The 20,346-nt window shown below is 43.4% G+C and overlaps 1 protein-coding gene across 1 annotated transcript in view; it reads right to left on the bottom strand.

Moving 5' to 3' along the window:
• LOC121283511 (WSC domain-containing protein 1-like) overlaps window positions 1-20,110 on the bottom strand; it is an 87,325-nt gene extending 67,215 nt beyond the window's left edge. Inside the window, exon 1 of the mRNA XM_041198178.1 lies at window positions 19,681-20,110. Within this exon, the coding sequence (XP_041054112.1) occupies window positions 19,681-20,110 (430 nt within the window). The remainder of the gene's footprint in view (window positions 1-19,680) is intronic.
• Window positions 20,111-20,346: the final 236 nt, after the last annotated feature.

Here is a 20,346-nt window from a genome sequence, read left to right as displayed (position 1 = left end):
AGAAATGAATTTCCATCCCTATTTCCAGGCTTAGGAAAGCTGAAAACAGAATATTGCATCAACCTAAGGGCAGATGCTAAGCCTATTTGTCTCTTCACAGTGAGGAAGGTTCCTCATCCACTCTTAGTCAAAGTCAAGAGTGATACTGAATACTTTACAACAAGGGGTAATTTCTCCAGTAACCATACTGACAAAGTGGTGCTCTGGAATGGTCACAATACCAAAGTCTAATGGTCCAATTAGAGTTAGGCATGGACTCGACTCAATTAAACAAGTCAATAGAGCACGAGATCCACCCAATGGCATCAGTGGATGAAAGTTGTGCCAAAAAAGGGCCCTCTTCACAAAATTAGATGCTAACAGCGGCTTTTGGAAGTTGCTCCCGGACAAAGAATCCAGATCAACTACTTTTATCACCCCGTTTAGCTGTAATTGTTTTACCGGGTTATCATTCAGAATTGCTTCTAAAACTGAGATATTCCAAAGGACCATGCTTCAGATCACTGAAGGTGTAGTACGCCATATGGAAGACATTCTTGTACGCGGTTCATCAAGAGAAGAATATGACTGTCGGGTGAAAGCAGTCACAAGGTCTTACAAGAAGCAGGTTGACATCAATCAGCAAATTGGAGTTTTCAAAGCCTATGATAAAATTCTTAGGCTACTTTGTGCAAACTTCGGGAATTACGGCCAACCCACAGAAAGCCAAGGTCATCAGCGAGTTCCCACAACCTAAAAGCATCACAGAATTACAAAGATTCCTTGGGATGTGAATCAAGTTTTCTTTTTAATATATTGATTCATGGGAGTCAAGTAAGTAAGTTCCTACCAAACTTAGTTGAAATCAACAAGCCATTCTGATGGCTGTTGAGACAAGGTCAACAATGCTGGAGTTTGGTCCAGCAAAATGCTTTTGACAATATCAAAAATCTCCTAATTTCACCAGAAAATCTAGTGGCCTGCGACCCATAGTTGCCAACAATTGTAGCAGTGGACATATATGTACCGGCTTGTGTGTAGTGTTGTTTTAATTACAAAGAGATGGACAAAGAATACCAGTTTATTACGTATCAAGATCCCTCAGAGGACACAGAGAAGAGCTAAGCAGCCATTGAGAAAGAAGCATTAGCAGCCAAATGGGCCTGTGAAAGGTTCTCTGATTACTTCGTGGATTAAAATTGAAACTACCCACAAATCTTTGGTTGCTCTTTCTACCCTAAAGGATATTGCAAAAATACTGCCTAAGATTCATTGTTTTAGACTGAAACTCATGAGATACAATTCAGTTACTGAGTATATTCATAGGACGTACTGGACAACAGCGGATGCATTCTCAAGGATACCAGTGGAAGGATTCAAATTGAAGATTTAAATTTTATTGAGGAAGTGGAAGAATATAATTTGCTCATTGCTGAACACTTACCAGCCACTGAGAAAAGATTACAATAAATTAAGCAAGCACAACAGCAGGATGATGGTTGCATCAAAATAAAAGAGTACTGCCAGAATGGATGGCCAATTTATACTCCTAACAACTCAGTACTTTGCCAATACTTCGAACGAAGAAAACATCTCACAATCATCCATGACACATTGGTTTTTAAATGACAAACTAGTCATCCCTGAATCATCTTGACGCAACATTCTCCAGGAAATCCATCAAGGTCACTTGGGAATAGTGAAATGCTGAACAAGAGCCCAGCAGTCAGTCTGGTGATCAGGCATCAGTCACTCCATTGAAGAGTTAATCATGAATTGTCTGACACGTGCAGTGAATAGCCAACAGCAGAGCAAACCACAGGCACCCTCCACTTTTCCTGCAGTGCCTGGGAATGGATTCATTTGAGTGTAAAGGCAAAATTTTCATCATCATCACTGATGACTACTCCAAATGGCTTTACGTGAGGAGACTGCGCAGCACCACGAGGGAGGCAGTCATTACATCACTAAGAAGAATCTTTGAAAGACATGGCATCCTGGACGTTGTGGTGTCAGACAACGGATCCCAGTTTGCTAATGAGCTGTTCCATAACTTTGCGCAGGAATATGGCTTCATGCATGTGACAAGTTCACCTAGATATCCTCAGTCGAATGCAGAAGCAGGAAGAGGAGTTTGAACCATCATGGAATTGATAAAAAAAAATGAGGAAATTAACTTAGTCCTTTTTAACTACAGAATCTCACCACTAAAAAACAGGTTCTTGCTATTAGAATTATTGTTGGGAAGATGTCTGTGAACACAACTTCCAGCTCTACAACGAGCACTACAACCTAACATTACCTCAGATGGCGGTGAGAAAGTTTGGAAGTGTGAGGAGCAACAAAGAGACAGTCAAGCTCGTAATTTCAGCTTCAGGCACAGAGCATGAGACTGGAAAGTTCTACAGCCCGGGGAAAGTGTGTGGATAGGAGATTAACAGCAACAGACAGAAGGAACTGTAATGGAAAGAGCTCCACACCCAAGATCTTATAGAAATGAGATAGACCAGGGAAATATCAGAAGGAACTGAAGAGCCTTGATCTCATTGGGAAGGAAACCAATGGAATCTTGGACATACTATTTAGATCCAGATGGAGTCAAGGAAACAGAACGAAGTAGAAAGTCTACAACCAGCCAGGTGGAAGACACTCCTATCGAACAATGAGAGAGTGCAGTTCATCCTCAGCCTTGAAAGAAAATCAGGACCAGGCCAGGGAGATTGGTCAAGGCACCACAGAGACTAACCCTGTGAAGTCCGAGACTTGTGGGGGAGATGTAGGAGTATATACATGGTTGGGATAAAGAGTTGGGGGGAGATGTAGGTGGATGTACATGGTTGGGATAAAGAGTTGGGGGGAGATGTAGGAGGATGTACATGGTTGGGATAAAGAGTTGGGGGGAGATGTAGGAGGATGTACATGATTGCGATAAAGAGTTGAGGGGAGATGTAGGAGTATATACATGGTTGGGATAAAGAGTTGGGGGGACATGTAGGAGGATGTACATGGTTGCGATAAAAAGTTGGGGGGAGATGTAGGAGGATGTACATGGTTGCGATAAAGAGTTGGGGGAGATGTAGGAGTATATACATGGTTGGGATAAAGAGTTGGGGGGAGATGTAGGAGTATATACATGGTTGGGATAAAGAGTTGGGGGGAGATGTAGGAGGATGTACATGGTTGCGATAAAGAGTTGAGGGGAGATGTAAAGGGTTAACATTTGATACTGATGTAACTATGATGCAATGTCACATGACTAAGGGGTGAGATCTGGTGAGAAGCTGAAGTACAACATCATGTAGAGTATTGAGATGTTGATAGAGTTGTAAATAAACAAGAATGGTTTTTACAAATAACAGTCTATGGGGAAGTGTGAGGTCATGCACTTTGGTAGGAAGAATAGAGGCATAGACTATTTTCTAAATGGGGAGTCAATTCAGAAATCTGGAGTGCAAAGGGACTTGGGAGTCCTAGTCCATTTCTCTTAAGGTTAACTTGCAGGTTGAGTCGGTAGTTAGGAAGGCAAATGCAATGTTGGCATTTATTTCAAGAGGACTAGAATATAAAAGCAGGGATGTGCTGCTGAGGCTTTATAAGGCTCTGGTCAGACCACATTTAGAATATTGTGAGCAATTTTGGGCCCCGTATCTCAGGAAGGATGTGCTGGCCCTGGAGAGGATCCAGAGGAGGTTCACGAGAACGATCCCAGGAATGAAAGGCTTAACATATGAGGAATGTTTGAGGACTCTGGGTCTATAATCGATGGAGTTTAGAAGGATGAGGGTGGGATCTGATTGAAACTTACAGAATACTGAAAGGCCTGGATAGAGTGGATGTGGAGAAGATGCTTGCATTAGTAGGAGAGACTAGGACCGGAGGGCACAGCCTCAGAGTAAAGGGAAGACCTGTTAGAACAGAGATGAGGAGAAACTTCTTTAGCCAGAGAGTGGTGAATCTATGGAATTCATTGCCACAGAAGGCTGTGGAGGCCAGGTCAGTGAGTGTATTTAAGATCGAGATAGATAGTTTCTTGTTTGGTAAGGGGATCAAAGGTTACGAGGAGAAGGCGGGAGAATGGGTTGAGAAACTTATCAGCCATGATTGAATATCGGAGCAGACTCGATGGGCCGAAAGGCCTAATTTCTGCTCCTATGTCTTATGGTAACATTCTTAGAGTAACAGGCAAAACATAAAGAAACCCCATCCAGACCCCGAACGCAAGGTGAAACAAACATCTTCTTTGTGACTCAAATAATGTACCAGAATTTCTTGTCTTTCCCACCATGATCTTATCAATTTTCTCTTGATCATTCTTCCTGACTACTTATGTTTTCAGATTATGTCTGCATCAGCAACTCTTTTGCACATTTACACTCCAGCTTTGCTGGAAGTGTACTTTAGGTTGAAACCTGGCTTTACTTTGAGGATTCAGGAATAGCTTGTTGGAGACAGAACCTCTCTCCACCACCCCTCCAAACAACACCATTGGTGCAACAAGGGAGGGTCACAGGGAGTCCATACAGTGTCCATGAGAGTAACTCGGCTTAGGATTGGTGCTGATATGTCTGATACGACGAGTGTAGCAGTCCGACTGATGGCAAAAGTATGCCCCAGCTGGGAAACCAGGTTGGGATTATGACACGTGACCCCATAGAAACCTTTGCAATTTAAAAAAAAAATCTATTCAAAATGATCCATTCAAAATGTGAGGGAACCTAGGACTTCTTTACAGGGAAGGGAGCCAACACCCTCATGGAACCTGCTACTAGAGCTAGTTTATGCAGCTTATTACTCACTCTTATTTGCTTCCTGTTCCCAGTACAGGTTTATGATAAACCTTAGGTCTTTGCATCAACTCTGACTCTTTTTTGCTTCACCTTGTCAAACGTTTTCTCATCATCTGTGAAGCACTGCTTTTTTATTCTGTTCACAAATCGTTCATAAGCATTCCTCCGTGAGTCCTAATTCCTGCTTCTAAAGAACTGTCCCTCTTAACTCCTCCTTAAATTTCCTTTTCATTGTTTCTATTATGATATTTAGGATCAAGTCACAACATGCACCAGGAGACTGACAGTGCTCTGTTCATTAAATTCTCTGCCCTTTGAATTTTTTTTGGTGGGGTAGTGTGGGGCAGGGCGGTTGTGTTTTGAATATAGATCTGGTAAAGTCCATCGGTCAGATTCCCGAGCTGCAGATCATGAAGCAAAGTTGGGCCCTTTTCTGCAAAGATATCTGCCCTTCCCTAATCTGCCTTGCTTGCCTTTCCTACGTTTGTAAACTCCATAGCATGCTCAACCTCTGCTGTTGCTTTACCACAGAAACCAGCAAAGCAGTAGAACAGCAGGACCACAGCTCCTGCCAGCATTCTTTCTTATCGCTGCTTGGTAGCAGTATTTCTATTCAATATTGGGCCATCAATGCACTAAATAACAGCAAAAAGCGAATCACAGTTGTTGACATTAGCTCACAGTTTTGAGACACGAGACTAAAGGTAAAAATGTTGGGTTAAAAGAGGGGCACAAAATTTGTCGGGGGGCAGGAGCAGGACCACAAACAGGCACAAAAAAGGGGCAAAGCAAATCAACAGCCCATGTTACAATGCACTGAATTTCCCCTCCAAATCCAATGGACAGAGTGTAAAAGCCAGATGCTGATTTGCTATTGCTCATTTCGCGACACAGCCCAAGAAATATTTCACCTTCCATAGTTTCAGTGACAGAAGAAAAATATACCCATGTAAGTTTCAATGATACATAATTTCAAGGCTGTAATCTCACGTTGGAAATGATCTAAATAAAGGTGGACACCAAATTCACTGAACTTTTCTCTCTTGAAAGAGGAACGTGTCAATACTGCCCCTGTCATCTATTCTATCAGACGTTCCCATCAAAGATGTGTTGGATGGTGCTGCAAGGGTGCCAATAACTCAAATTTGGCAATTTAAATAAAATTGCACAGTAGAATTAAATTAACAGATAATTAAAAATTAAGAGTTGAGTCTGTAAAAATGCCTTTAAATACAACATTGCCTAGGGTAAATGCTAAGCAGCCAACCTGCTCTAAGGCCTCTTGTACATTATGACCAGTTGCTAGGTGATATGTGAAAGCGCCAAGGGCGATTTATCCACAAATCTTCTCTCTTGCTCATTTTCTATCAGGAAGCATGTGAAACTTTGTTTGCACTCTGCGTGAGTGACACAGTGAGGCTGGAGATGCGTTTTGGATGTGAACACTGCAGTGCACAGCCCCACCGCATTGTATTTGAACCTCCTATGCAGCAGAGCATGATTTTTACACAGCTCATAGTAACACATATGTCAGGGCACCGTTAAACTAAAGAAAAAAAAAATATCAGTTGTAGTTTCTGTGGGAGTTCTTCTGATTTCCTGCTGTAAATAAGCAAAACTTGGGAAAAATTATACAAACAACAGAATATATAGTTTCTTGGTGGTTTGGAGAAATTATACAAACAACAGAAAATGTAATTTCTTGGTGGTGGTGGGGTGGAAGGTTTATGCTGAATTTCCACTATAAGTTAAACAATAACTTGCATTTATATAACACCTTCAATGTAAGCAAAAAAAGTCCCAAGTCTCTTAACATAACAGTAATAGATGCTAAATGATACTTGCTCATCTTTCTCAAACTACCTGTAACCTACGACATAGCTGACCACACCACAATCGAAGCCTCCTTCGGCACTGCACCTGTCATATTGAGGTAGCTGCTTTGCCGCCTGTAAACCCTGGCAGCAGGATAGTGGCGTCTTTTGTGGCCCCTTCTGCTTTGGACTACCTCTTGAAGCTGCACCCCTTGTCCTTGCACCTGTCCACCCAAAGGTGGCTCCCCTGGAGGCTGAATGTGCATTCCTGGCTTCCTCCCCCTTCTAGCCCTCCCTTCCTCCTCAGAGGAGCTGCCTCCAGTGGACATGTCACATCCCATACCCAGGCTAAGGAAAGCTCCGGAAAGCTGCAGGCCCGATAAAGTGCTGAGTGCTGAGCTGAAGGTTCAAAGTACAGAGAAAGCTGCTGGAATTCATTCTGAACTACTACAGATCACACAGGCAAGTTTAAAATACTTTCTCCAATAAATACTCCACAAAACAGATTGACGACCCCACTGAGCCCTCTTATCCCGCCCGTGGATGAGGTTCATAGAAAAGTCTCTTACCCGTCTGTCCGTGCGCCGAACCGAAGATTGCATGTGCGTCTAAAAATCGCCGTCGATTGACGAATAAAGGGCCTTAACTAGCCCGTTAACTAGCCCATTAACTAGCTGGCGCGCGTCGGACTTCAGTGAAATATCGCGATGGCGCGCGGTGACTTTACTTACGAACATGAGGGGCTCACCACCCGCACGTCAGACTGAAAATTCAGCCCTTTATTCCAGGAGCCGGTCACACCGCTTGGGTTCGGCAAAACTTTAGAGTTGGTAAACGGTCAGAAACGGGAGGATGTGATGGTGTGTCAGGCAGGTAAGAGAAGCCAGCATGTGGTGATGGAACAGCTACAACACCTGCCTTTGTCAAACCAGTATGAGGTGCTGGCTACCTGTGTGGATGAGAAGAAGGACTACAAGGTGGATGAGCCGACTGACCATGGCACCATCGTAAAGGATACCATTCAAGTGGGGGGAGCAAAGAGGAATGTGGTAGTGATAGGAGACAGCATTCTAAGGGGGGTAGATGCTGGTCCCTGCAGTTGAGGGCATGAGCCCAGGCGGCTGCGTTGCTGCCCAGTGCCAGGGTTCACGATATCTGCTCAGAGCTGGAAAGGAACTTGAAGTGGGAGGCGGAGGATCGAGTGATCATGGTCCATGGAGGTACCAACGACATAGGGAAGACTAGGGAAAAGATTCTGCATACAGAATACGAGGAGCAAAGTACTAAATTGAAAAGCAGCACTTCAAAAGTAAAAATCTCTGGAATATTACCTGAGCTGCATGCAAATTGGCACAGGGTAAATAAAGCTAAAGAGATGAATGTGCAACTCAAAGACTGGGTGTGCGAGAAGTGGGTTCCAGTTTGTGGGGCACGGGCACCAGTACTGGGGAAAGTGGGGGCTGTACCGTTCTGATGGTCTAAACCTGAACTGTGCTGGGGTGAGTGTTCTTGTGAACCGCATAACTAGGGAAGTAGAGAGGTCTTAAACTAAATAGCTGGGGCAAGGGGTCAAATTTGGGAAGATGTGGCAAATCAAAGAATAGAGACAAGGCAAGACAGAAAGGAATTAATATTGGAAGGGATAAGCAGACCTTGACAGCAAAGGACAGAGTACAAATCTAAAAGTAAGTCAGCAGATAAGGCTAGAGGTTACAAAAATAATAAAGGGACAAAACTAAAGGCTAAATAATAAAAACAAAAAAACTGCGGATGCTGGAAATCCAAAACAAAAACAAAAACAGAATTACCTGGAAAAACTCAGCAGGTCTGGCATAAAACTAAAGGCTGTCCATTTAAGTGCATGTAGCATTCAAAATAAAACGCAAATAGAGAGTGCAAATCGAAACAAATAATTATGATCTGATAGCCATTACAGAAACATGGCTGTAAGATGACATAGACTGGGACTTGAATATTGAAGGGTATATGACATTTCAGAAGGGCAGGAAGCTAGGAAAAATTGGAGTGGTGGGGGGGCTCTGTTAATTAATGATGGTATTAGTGCAATAGAGAGGGATGACCAAAGTTCAAGAAACAGGATGTAGAAGTGGTTTGGGTAGAGATGAGAAACGTTAAAGGCAAGGAGTCATTTGTGGGAGTGGTTCACAGACCCCCTAACAGTAACCACACAGTAGGACAAGGTATAAAGGAAGAAATAATGGGAGCTTGCCAGAAAGGTACGGCAATAATCATGGGAGATTTTAATCTACATATAGATTGGAAAAGTCAGATGGGCAAAGGAAGCCTAGATGAGGAATTCATAGAACGTCTTTGGGATATTTCCTTAGAACAGCACATTCTGGTGCCAACCAGACAGCAGGCTATATTAGACCTGATACTGTGCAACGAGATAGGATTAATTCATGGCCCATTATGAAGGTGCCCCTAGGTAGCAGCAATCATAATATGATTGAACCTTACGTTCAGTTTGAGGGATAGAAGTGTGGGCCTAAGACTATGTATTTTAACCTTAAATAAGGGCAGTTATGAGGGTATGAAAGTAGGGCTAGCTAAAGTGAACTGGCAAATGAGGCTGTGAGATAGGTCAATAGAGATGTAGTGGCAGACATTTAAAGGGATATTTCAGAGTACAGAGAACAGATACGTTCCAACGAGAAAGAACAATTCCAAGGGGAGGACCAACCATCGTGGCTGACTAAAAAAGTTAAAGATAGTATCATACTTAAAGAAAAAGCATATAATTGCACAAAGATAGGTGGCAGGTCAGGAGATTGGACAGAATATAAAAAGCAATAAAGAATGATTAAAAGATTGAGAAGGAAGGAAAATTAGAGTACGAGTGAAAGCTAGCTCAAAACATAAACACAGATAGTCAAACTTCCTATAGCTATTTTTAAAAGTTAACAAAGTGGGTGTTGGTCCTATAGAAAGTGAGTTTGGGGAATTATTAATGGAAAATAAGGAGATGGCAGGTGGATTGAACAGGTATTTTGCTTCGGTCTTCATTATACAGGATACAAGTAACATCCCAGAAATAGCTGTAAATCAGGAAATGAAAGGGAGGGAGGAACTCAAGAAAATTACAATCTACAGGGAAATGGTACTGTGCAAATTGTTGGAGCTGACAAGTCCCCGGGCCCTGATGGACTTCATCCTGTAGCAGCCTTAAAAGAAGTAGCTGGTGAGAAAGTTGATGCATTGGTTTTAATTTTCTGTAATTTCCTAGATTCAGGGAAGGTCCCTTTAGACTGGAAAATAGCTAATGTAACATCTTCATTCAAAAAGGGGAAAGAGACAGAAAGCAGGAAATTACAGGCCGGTTAGCTCAACATCTGTCATTGGGAAAATGTTGGAAGCTATTATTAAACATGTTATAGCAGGGCACTTAGAAAAATTCAAAGTCATCAGTCGGTATGGTTTTGTGAAAGGGAAAAAACATATCTATCGGAGTTCACTGAAGAAGTAACAGGTGCAAATGATAAAGGGGAACCGATGAATGTACTATATTTAGATTTCCAGAAGGCATTTGATAAGGTGCCATATCAAAGGTTATTGCAGAAAATGAAAGCTTATGGTGTAGGAGGCAACATATTGGCATGGATGGATGATTGGCTAGCTAACAGGAAACAGAGTAGGCATAAATGAGTCATTTCCTGGTTGGCAAGATGCAACAAGTTGTGTGCCACAGGGATCAGTTCTGGGGCCTCAACTTTTTACAATTTATATAAATGACTTGGATGAAGGGACCAAAGATATGGTTGCTAAATTTGCTGATGACACAAAGATAGGTCGGAAAGTAAGTTGTGAAGAGGATATAAGGAGGCTACAAAGTGACATAGATAAGTTAAGTAAGCGGGCAAAGATCTGACAAATGGAGTAAAATGTGAGAAAATGTGAAATTGTTCATTTTGGTAGGAAGAAAAAGAAAGCAGCATGTTATTTAAATGGTGAGCGATTGCAGAGCTCTGAGTGCAGGGGGATCTGGGTGTCATAGTGCACAAATTGCCAAAGGTTAGTATGCAGATACAGCAAGTAATTAGGAAAGCTAATAGAATGTCATCATTTATTGCACAGGATTAGTCTCCTTATTTAAGGAAAGATGTAAATATATTAGAAGCAGTTCAGAGAAAGTTTACTAGACTAATACCTGGAATGAGCAGGATGTCTTATGAGGAAAGGTTGGACAGACTAGACTTATATCTATTTGAGTTTAGAAGAGTAAGAGGTGACTTGATTGAAAAATATAAGATCAGGAGGGGTCTTGACAGGGTGGAGGTGGAAAGGATGTTTCCCCTTGTGAGAGAATCTAGCACCATGAGTCACTGTTTAAAAATAAAGGGTCACTCATTTAAAACAGAGATGAGGAGAATTTTTTCCTCTCAGAGGGTCCCGAGTCTTTGGAACTCACTTTCTCAAAAGACGGTGGAAGCAGAGTATTTGAATATTCTTAAGGCAGAGCTAAATAGATTCTTGATAAGCAAGGGGGTGAAAGGTTATTGGAGTTAGGCAGGAATGTGGAGTTGAGATTATCGTCAGATCAGTTATGATCTTATTGAATGGTGGAGTAGGCTCGAGGGGCTGAGCGGCCTACTCCTGCTCCTAATCCGTATGCATGTATGGATCTCCAACCAAGCCTTCACCAAGGTTACTCATGTGATAGATTCTCACACCCCCAGTGGCACTGAAAACCCTCAATCATGTCTTCATCGTTGCAGGACATCATTTCTCCAGTGTTCTCTCCACCCTCACCCATACAAAACTAAAACTCATTCGGGACTTTGCAGGCTGCATCCTATCTTTCATAAAGTTTCCTGGGTATATTAGTTGTTTGTGAGGGGTCTCTCTGTACTGCACTTTCTATCTTAATAAATGTTCTTTTAAGCATGTTACCACCATAAAAATGGCCTTCCACAATTGCATCCCAGATGATGCAATTTCAGATAATTTAATTTCATCAGAAAAAGAAACTGGTCAGGCCAATCCTGTAGATTATACCAGTGTATGCAGCTGGGGAAACAATCACCAAGCATCAGAAACAATTCATGTACATCATTCGGCTATTAGGCAATTAAATGATCAAATCATGAAAACTTTAACTTAGATTGTACCTGTCAGACACCGCAGGTGCCTTTGTGCATGTGTTATGAAGTTTGTTGTCCAAAACTCAAATTAAGTGCCCCTCTCTCAGAAACTGGCTTCTCAAAGATATTGCTGTATTTAAGAGTCTTGGAGATAGAAAAATTTGGGCATTTTTGATGTATAGTTAGTCATAGTTTTGACCTAATCACAATTGACAAAGCAGTAAGACAGTACCCTAAACAGGAACGCCTATTTAACTCTGAGAAAGATCGTAACCTGTAGGGACTGGCCAGTTAAACCCCCTTCTGAGAAATATTTATCTATCTTTAGTTCGAAAGGTCAGCAATCTCCAGTTCAAGAAGCTTAATTGGTTCATCTGTGCAATCCTGATTTGAAACTATTGTACTATTCAAAAAGACTCTGACAAATAATTGTTACTGTTTCCTCTGTAAATTATTCTAACAGAATCAGTCCTGCCTGACTGATACTAATTATCTTCTGAAGTGATCGTAGGCTTACGATGGAAATGATGGGCTGAATAAAATCAGAGGGCAGGCAGCTCGTTCCCACTGACCTCCCCCCACCACCACACCATCCCCCCAGCCCCCAAACAGGAAGCAAAGTTGGCGTGGAACCAACATGCTCCATGCCTACCCGCTCCACAGTCATGAAGTGCCGCGGGGCAGCTAAACGAGGACCAAGTGGGACTTCCACCCCTCGCTGGGAAGTCCCACCCTCTGAAGCTGCTGGCCAATCGAATTGGCCGGCAGCTCCATAGGTTCCAGCAGCGCCAAAAGCGTGCCAGTGGCGGCTACCAGCACTGCAGGTGGAGAAAGTACATCCTGGGTCTTGGGCAGGGGGGGCTTGGATAGGTCAGGTCAGGCCAGGTCAGGTCAGGTCGGGGTCGGTTGGGGGGGCGGTGTGGCAGGGTGGGAGGGAGGGGGCGGGTTTAAGGCTGCAGGCGGGTAGGAATGAAGGCAGGTTTCAAGGGTCCTCAAGAGGGTGGGGATGGGGTGGCCTGCGATCAGCAAGGGGCAGCTCCCAAACAGCAAACTACCCCCCCACCCCCGCTCCCCACTTCCTTCCCACCCTTTGAAGAACCTTAATGTATTTTTTTAATGAGCCCATGTCAAAAACATTTTATGGTGTGGGCCGCATATTATCAGGGTCAATTATCTTGATAACAAAACTGATTGGCCCTTGATTACTTATTTGAATACGGTGGGCAGGCTGCCAATCTTGGTGCCCCTCCCATTTGTATTTTGGGGATGAGCTCAGGGATGGACAGGATGGGGGTGGGGTGGGGTGGGGTGGGGTGGGTTGAGCACATAAGATACAGCCTGAAATGTGTAATCCAGAGTCAATAAACGGGTCCACTGCACATCATGCTATCCCGGAGCATCTTATGCACATCATCACACTTTAGTTCATAGGAGGCACAGGTTTCCTTCTGTGTTGGTGTGAGGAGAAAGTATATGAAGCAAGTAATACATCCATCGACCTCTAAGCTCACGGATGTGAGCTGCCTCCCATTTTACTGCCTTCAAAGTGATCATCCTCACTATTGAAGGCCTCACTGGCTTTTAGCCAGGATCCAGATGAGGCATTATTTGGCAAGAATGAGACTGATAGTATTTTATTTCTGTGTTGAGGTAGGCCCCGTTTCTGTTGCCTAACTAATTGTTTGTACATTTCTTCTTTGGATAACACAGCGAAACATTTCTTTGAGAAAACGCAAAGAGTAAATTCAGCGAATCCCCACTCACAATGCAGAGCTGCTGGAAGGGTGTAGGCTGCAAAACCAGCCACCAGCCTTGTAACCCTATGTCCAGTCTGCACTCTCTTCAAACCGAGCACCCTGCACAGAGCACAGGTCTGTTCATTTTACCCTCACACTGGAAATCCGGTTTGGGCCATCACGAGTGTTAGGACTTTTCTTCATAAAGAAACATCGATTTGCAACTCCCTCAAAAAATATTGTACAGACAACCCTAGAAGTATGAATTAATTAATCAACGAGTGAATTATGACTTTCATTCAAAATATTTCGTTTTATGGGGTTGATGATACAAAATAACTTGATTCAATGGCCGGGATTTTCCCTGGCTGCTGGCGTTCGGTTGCGTGAACAGACAAAATGGGGAGAAGGCCAAAAATCGGTTTCATGACGTTGTGAAGCCAGTTTGGGATTGTTTGCTCAACCCATTGATGGCAGGCCACTTTCCCCATCATCAGACATCAGGATCCTCACTGGCCTATTATTATAAGGCCAGCCAGCCGGACTCACTCCCCACGCCGCTGGATCGTCCACCCACATCAGCAGGAAAGAACATGGACGTGTTTTACAACAGCATTTATAAGGCATGCACTTAGCGGGCTGCACATCGCACGAGGTTTGTTTGCCTACCTCGCGTCAGGCACCAGTCATCAGTGCCAGGCTTCGCAGACAGTACGACATCACTTTTAGGGGGGCTCACGGGCAGGTCTCTACCGACCAGACCAGCCGTACGTGGGTGGCTTTTTAATGGCTGCAGGGCTAGGGCTTGCTAGGGGAAGAGGGAGAAGTGGCCTGAGGCAAGGGAAGAGGCTGCAGAGTGGGGGCTGTACTAGGGAAAGGGGGGGTATCCCAGGGTGTGTGTGGGGCACGTGTTGATCTGTGTAAGTGGCCTCAAGATGGTGAGGGCTGAGGAGGCATCTCCAGAGGAGATGAGGCCAGATGGAGATGTGAGGGTGTGTGTGTGTGAGAGAGTGAGTGGTGATGTCCCTTGAGCTGGCAGTGAGTGAGATGCCAGTGAGTGTGTGATGGGCTTGTGAGTGGGTGAGTTTAGAGTGGTGAGATGGTTGCCTTACCCTGGCAGCACGGATGAGATCATTCATCCACTCTCTCTGCATTGGATGGCCAACCTCTTCTGTGCAACATTGGCGGTGGGGATCAGTGCCACCACCTACCAACCTGGAGAGGTAATGTTGTTGCCCCTCCTGCGGCTGGAGCGGGGGTAGGGGACATAACAGTGGGGCCTCCAGAGCATCCAAAAGGAGCTCGAGGGCTTCAGTCTTCTTGCCTTTCAGGGCCACATGATCTGTGCTGCAGTCTTGGACTGGAAGCACTGAGCACGGCTGTACTTTAAATGTGGTGCCTGGCGTGATGAAGCGACGAGGCTATGGCGTGGCAGAGGAGTCAGAGCGTGCCCGCCATTGAAACGTATCCTGGGAATGCATAATTAATGCGACAGGTTTAGGACAGTGCAGCGTGAAAAGCCACCATTACAGCTGGCAGGTAAAACACCGTCCTGACCCTTGTTTAAAAATTCAGGCAATAAGATTCCACCCAATGTTATTAGGATTTCAGCAATAGTTAATACTCAGCATGTACAATTTTCAAACAATTTCTGTTTCAGCTGTGAAAAAAAACATTCAACAGCACGGATATCGGCTTTGACATTCCAAACAGCTGGTTTCTTGAGAGCTGTATAAGCTGTTAGTAAGGGTGTCACTGGTGGTACTGCACAGAAGGAATAGCCAGCGCATTGGAATACATCAGCCTAAGAATAAACTTTGATGCATGACTGAATTCTGTTTGAGGGCTACATAGTGACTTATTGATGTGCCACCTTGAAAAACATGGCTTGAATCGAAATTACACAGGGGCAGTTGAAATGGGGAGGCAGTGACTGCAGCAGAGGCAACACAGACAGACTTGGGGGAGGAAGCAGCTGGAGCTGGCTGGCAGAAGATCCCCTAGCGCAGCCTTAGCAGGAGCAGGCTGGGGTAAGAGCGACTGGAGTGGAATCAAGCAGGAGAAGGTGGAGTGCATTGGGGAGACAAGTCATTTAACTACAATCGATCACTACTGAAGCATGGACTACAAGATTGGATGGCTTCCATTACGATCAAATTAAGTTCAGTCCAAGGGCTGGAGCAGAGGCTTTGCAAGGGCTGCTGTTAGCCTGCAGGCTACATCATATGGCACCACTGCATCAAATAAACAGAGTGAAACTCTGAAACTGAGATTAGAGGAGATATCAGTCTTCAGATATCCTTGCAGTAGAGTGTATTCAGTAATTTTAATAAAGTGCTAAAAACGTTCAGACTTCTGTAACTAATATTGTATATACTTCGTAAAAAAAAAGTCACATTTTAGAGACCCATATTCTAGGTCAAAAGTCTGGGAGTCAACTTTTACATGGTAATGTTTCTGAGGGATTTATTGGAATGCTTGATTTGGACTCAAAAAGACTGTCACAATAGAATAAAGTAAAAACAAACAACACTAAAAAATTCACATTAATGCAGCTACATTTATTTTATAACCTTACAAACTATATGCATTTCATCTAACTCCATAGAAATGTATACCAGAATGAAATAACAATAAAATTTCACTTTGAAATCATTCTGAATCACTCTGATTTTGAATATGAATCACCGAATCATTTTTCCCAATCGCCTGGTTATCTAACATCATATGGATCTTCCTAGTCTTTCATCATCAGTAGGTACCAGTAACTTCAGCATCATCATTCCACAAGTAATCATCCTTGGCACCATCGAGCACATCTGATATTCCACATTTTAGATACATGGGTCCTAATATTGTCCAAAAAAACACTTCTATGACACACTGGCACAAGATTGCAAATGAGGGTGCTTTCTCACCTTCCAACATCCAGTTGTTCCAGGTCTTTCAGATATGGTCCTTGAGAGGTTTATTTATACCCACACCCACAGGCTGAATAACACTCAAGACTGCCAGGAATAACCACCACATCAGTGTTGGTTGAGCTCTCATCACAGATTACATCACCGACAAGGCGGGATTTGAACATGCCCCAGATAAGCAAACTGTTTTCTTTGCTTAGTCCTCCTCTCAAATTCCAAGTTTCATTGATCCATTTCTTGGAACCATCTACATCCACGCAGCTTTTCTCATGAACAGGGGTGACAATGCCTTTCTGAAATTTCCCTTTGGGGCAGGCTTTGTGCTTGAATACCACCCGTGGTTTTAATTTTGTGCCATCCCCTGTACAAGATGGAAGCACTGTGAGCCAGGCCTTCTTGTGGCCAGTCCTCTTTACAAGGACTGTTTCTTCGTCAACCTTGGAAACTGTCTTGCTTGCTAGCAGGTTGAAGTTCATCGGTGCCTCATCCATATTTCCAACTCAGGCCAATCGATACACATTCTTCTCTTAATGTCAAAATGGCAAAACAGTGGAATCTGATGATTTTATCATTGAGTTCAGGCGGCAGACGCTGTGGAATTTTTATTTTTTGATGGAGCACTAAATCACCCCTTTTCATGAATCTTGTGCACCACCCTGCATTGGCCTTGAGTTCTGGAACAAAACCTTTCTCGACTTCTGAGGTTGGAGAGTCAGATGGCTCCATAGGTGATAATATGACCATTTTGCTGATGCCTGTTAACCCATTCTTACACTTTATTTCTCTAGTTTAAATCGAGCTGCGCCCTTGTTATTCTTTCTCCAAGGTGTCATGATAGATCATTTGGTACACAGTTGTCTTGTCAATTGGCTGGGAGATTGCCGACAGGATTGGCAAGGGGAAATCTATAGATTCCTACACATGTCTTGAAATTAATGACCCTTGGTGATTACTGGTATGTAATTATTATCACAACGCAGTTTGATCCCTGAGAAACTAGGGGGAAATTTTACGCAAGCCATATGAAAACTTACTTTTTTTTTCTGTCAACATCATGGAGCTGACTTTTACACAAGATCGACCTTCACAGAAGTATATATAATAATTCAAAAATAGACAAAAATTAAGTGTTTGCTTCCTGTTCCCATTTTGAACAATAACGCACCAGTATAAGAAAAATGTAAAACCTTTAATTTGGTCAGAACAAGAAAAAGACCAACAGTCCATTACACTTCAATGCAAATACCTGTCAAATGTACTTAACACTTCATATATAACCCAGTGGCACAGAAGTATGAGAGCGCTCAGATTAGTGCTGTGTGATTTTGATGAAATCCATCAGTTAAGGTCCTGATTGTTGCAGTTCTTTCCCAGGCCACTTACTCAAGAGTCCTGTGGTACTGGGACACTCCAAATGAGGGGAGAGAAAATCTGACATAATTTGTCACACCCCCATAGCAACTTTCTGGTCAACCAGCAATGAAGCCCAATCAAGGGCAGTCATGGAGAAACATAGCTCAAGTTACTGCTCCTCCAGCTGACAGCTGCAACTCATCTTCCTTGTGGGGAAAATATAAACAGACATCATGTACAGCAGGGCAAAACACCCTGGAAACAAGATACCAGCATAACCTACATAAGTGTATAATCATCAGAAAGGAAGACAAACCGAGCAGGTCAAAAGCAAAATGAAAGCTATTTTTTTTTTAAGATCAACAAAGAAGCCAAATAATCTTTCCCTTTGAGTGAAGCGGGGAAGTAAATGAACAATTCTTCTCCTGTTCCTCTTTTTCAGAATTTCCCACCCTCCCCAGTCATTTGTACGATCCAAACGTGTGTTCAGATGAAGAGGGCTTCTTGGGGCATTCAACTTTATACTTCCAAAGTACCCACACGATGAACATTTCACAGGGAGTGATTTTCACCTTCACTGCCTGGATGAAAATGTGGCCATGTGGGTCACCCACCTATTTTCGAACACACTTGATTTTCATCCTGTTTTTCATTTCAATAAGATGAAAGTTGGACAGGTAACACAACTGGTGTGCAATCTGTTACATCAGATTAGCAGCCAGGCAATGAAGATGAAAACTACCCTGCACTTTGGTAAATGAGTCTAGAATCTCAGCCTTGACCACCCTTCCTGAACTCATTCCCTAACAAATAGTGTCAGCAACCCGTCTGTTAATAAGGAGCCAATGAATCAGATCTCCAGTCTCCAGACCATCGGAGACAAAACTTATGACCCAAGATGTGCTTCAGGATCCCTCAAAAGTCCTAACACACTGATTCTTTGAGAACTGCCCAGGAAGTTTGAACTTCCGATCGGCAATCTCCCTGCTTCCTGGGTCCCTCCAAAACAAGTCTCCAACTCTGAGTTAGTCGTAGACTTCGGACAGTTCTGACTTACTTACCTGAATAGTTACCCAAGAACTGTTAGACAAAAAAATCCTCGTCTAACTCCTAGGTAACTATACAACTGACCCCTCAATCACTCACACTGACCACCTCCAATTCCCCCCCTGACTCCACCCCAACATGAGACCCACCTACCATCCTAGCCAGCTGCCACCCTACCCAACTACCACCTTACTCATCTACCACCCTACCCAATTACCCACTCACTAACACACTGACCACTTATCAGAATACAAAACACTTACCAGAATATGGCAGCTAATGCCATGAAAAGGGGGCAAGGTTTCTGCATCGATCCTCTTTGCCACTCTATCCAAGGATTCCTGCGCTGTTGGAGTTCTTCTGCATCATGGATTGGAAGTCAGAGCTTTTTCAGCATATGCAGGTTAATGGGTAGTTTTTTACCTTATCGGCACTGGACAAAGGGGTTCTAACTCTAATCGGAAATTATGGGCTAATGTTTGTGTGAAATACACCCCAATATCAAGCATAACAGATTTGCCAAGCAGTTGTCAAGGAAGCAAAGCACATACAATGATTAAAAAAACACTGGCAAACCCATCTGACCATTTTGGCAACAAATGCACTAAAAAGATTAAAGTACACATGCAATACACGTACAATAATCCAATGATGGTGTCTATTACATACTTTTTATTTGCTAATCAATAATACAATTTGCCATTTCTGAATTTCCAGCTGACAAAGTGGACAACACTTCCCTACATCCTACAGACCACCAACACCATTTCTGGCTCACCTTAATTCAGTTCTGATTCTCCTCACGTAAAAAGGAATATTTCATTATTTGTAGTCCGTTGAAATTGTAATATACACAAAAATCAATGAGCAAGTTAAAGGAAAACAGTCACAGGAATAAGAGGGAGAAAAGAAAAACGAATTAGCCTTTAAATGATCAATACCTTTGCTTCCAATTGTTTTCTTGACTGTTCCAATCTCCAGTCTTTGCCTTGGCTCTTGTTCCTTCACAAAGCTGCTAAACCACCTCCTTCTCAAATGGCCAATTTCAGGATGTCCTGATATCAGCCAACGCGGTCCAAATTTCCGATTCAGCACTGGCTCATCCCACACCCGCACACTTACTGGCATTTTGGACTTGTACTTCATGCTGTATACTGTTTCAGGATCAGGCATAGCTTTGTCTAGGACAGTTGTGGCAGAAGCTGGCACTGCCTGGCTGCTGGAGACACCACGCGGGCCCAGTTGTATGGAAAACCCTGACCGCTGCAGTAGCAGCAGGCTGCCAGCCATCAGGTAGGCCACAATGAGGAAAACAAAAAGTATGGGTGTCCGCCGGAGAAATCTCTGTAGTCTAACAAAGGGTTTGGCCATGCCCTCCCCCGTAGCTTCCACCTCAAGCCCCGTTAGACTTTGAGGCTATGGGAATCATTCCATCCTTTTGAAGTTTTCACAATAACTGCATTTTGTTAAACACGCACTTCCCTTCTCTTTGACAGGCATCAGGGAGCAGCACACATCACCGCGTATAAATGTGTGACATTTCCAAACATTGAAAAAATACTGCTTCTGTACTAGAATCCTCTCCTTTCAGATAGGTGTTTAGCCAA

The sequence above is a fragment of the Carcharodon carcharias genome, chromosome 10 (assembly GCF_017639515.1).
Source record: "Carcharodon carcharias isolate sCarCar2 chromosome 10, sCarCar2.pri, whole genome shotgun sequence".
Classification (NCBI taxonomy): domain Eukaryota; kingdom Metazoa; phylum Chordata; class Chondrichthyes; order Lamniformes; family Lamnidae; genus Carcharodon; species Carcharodon carcharias.
This window is presented reverse-complemented; position numbering and strand designations above follow the sequence as displayed.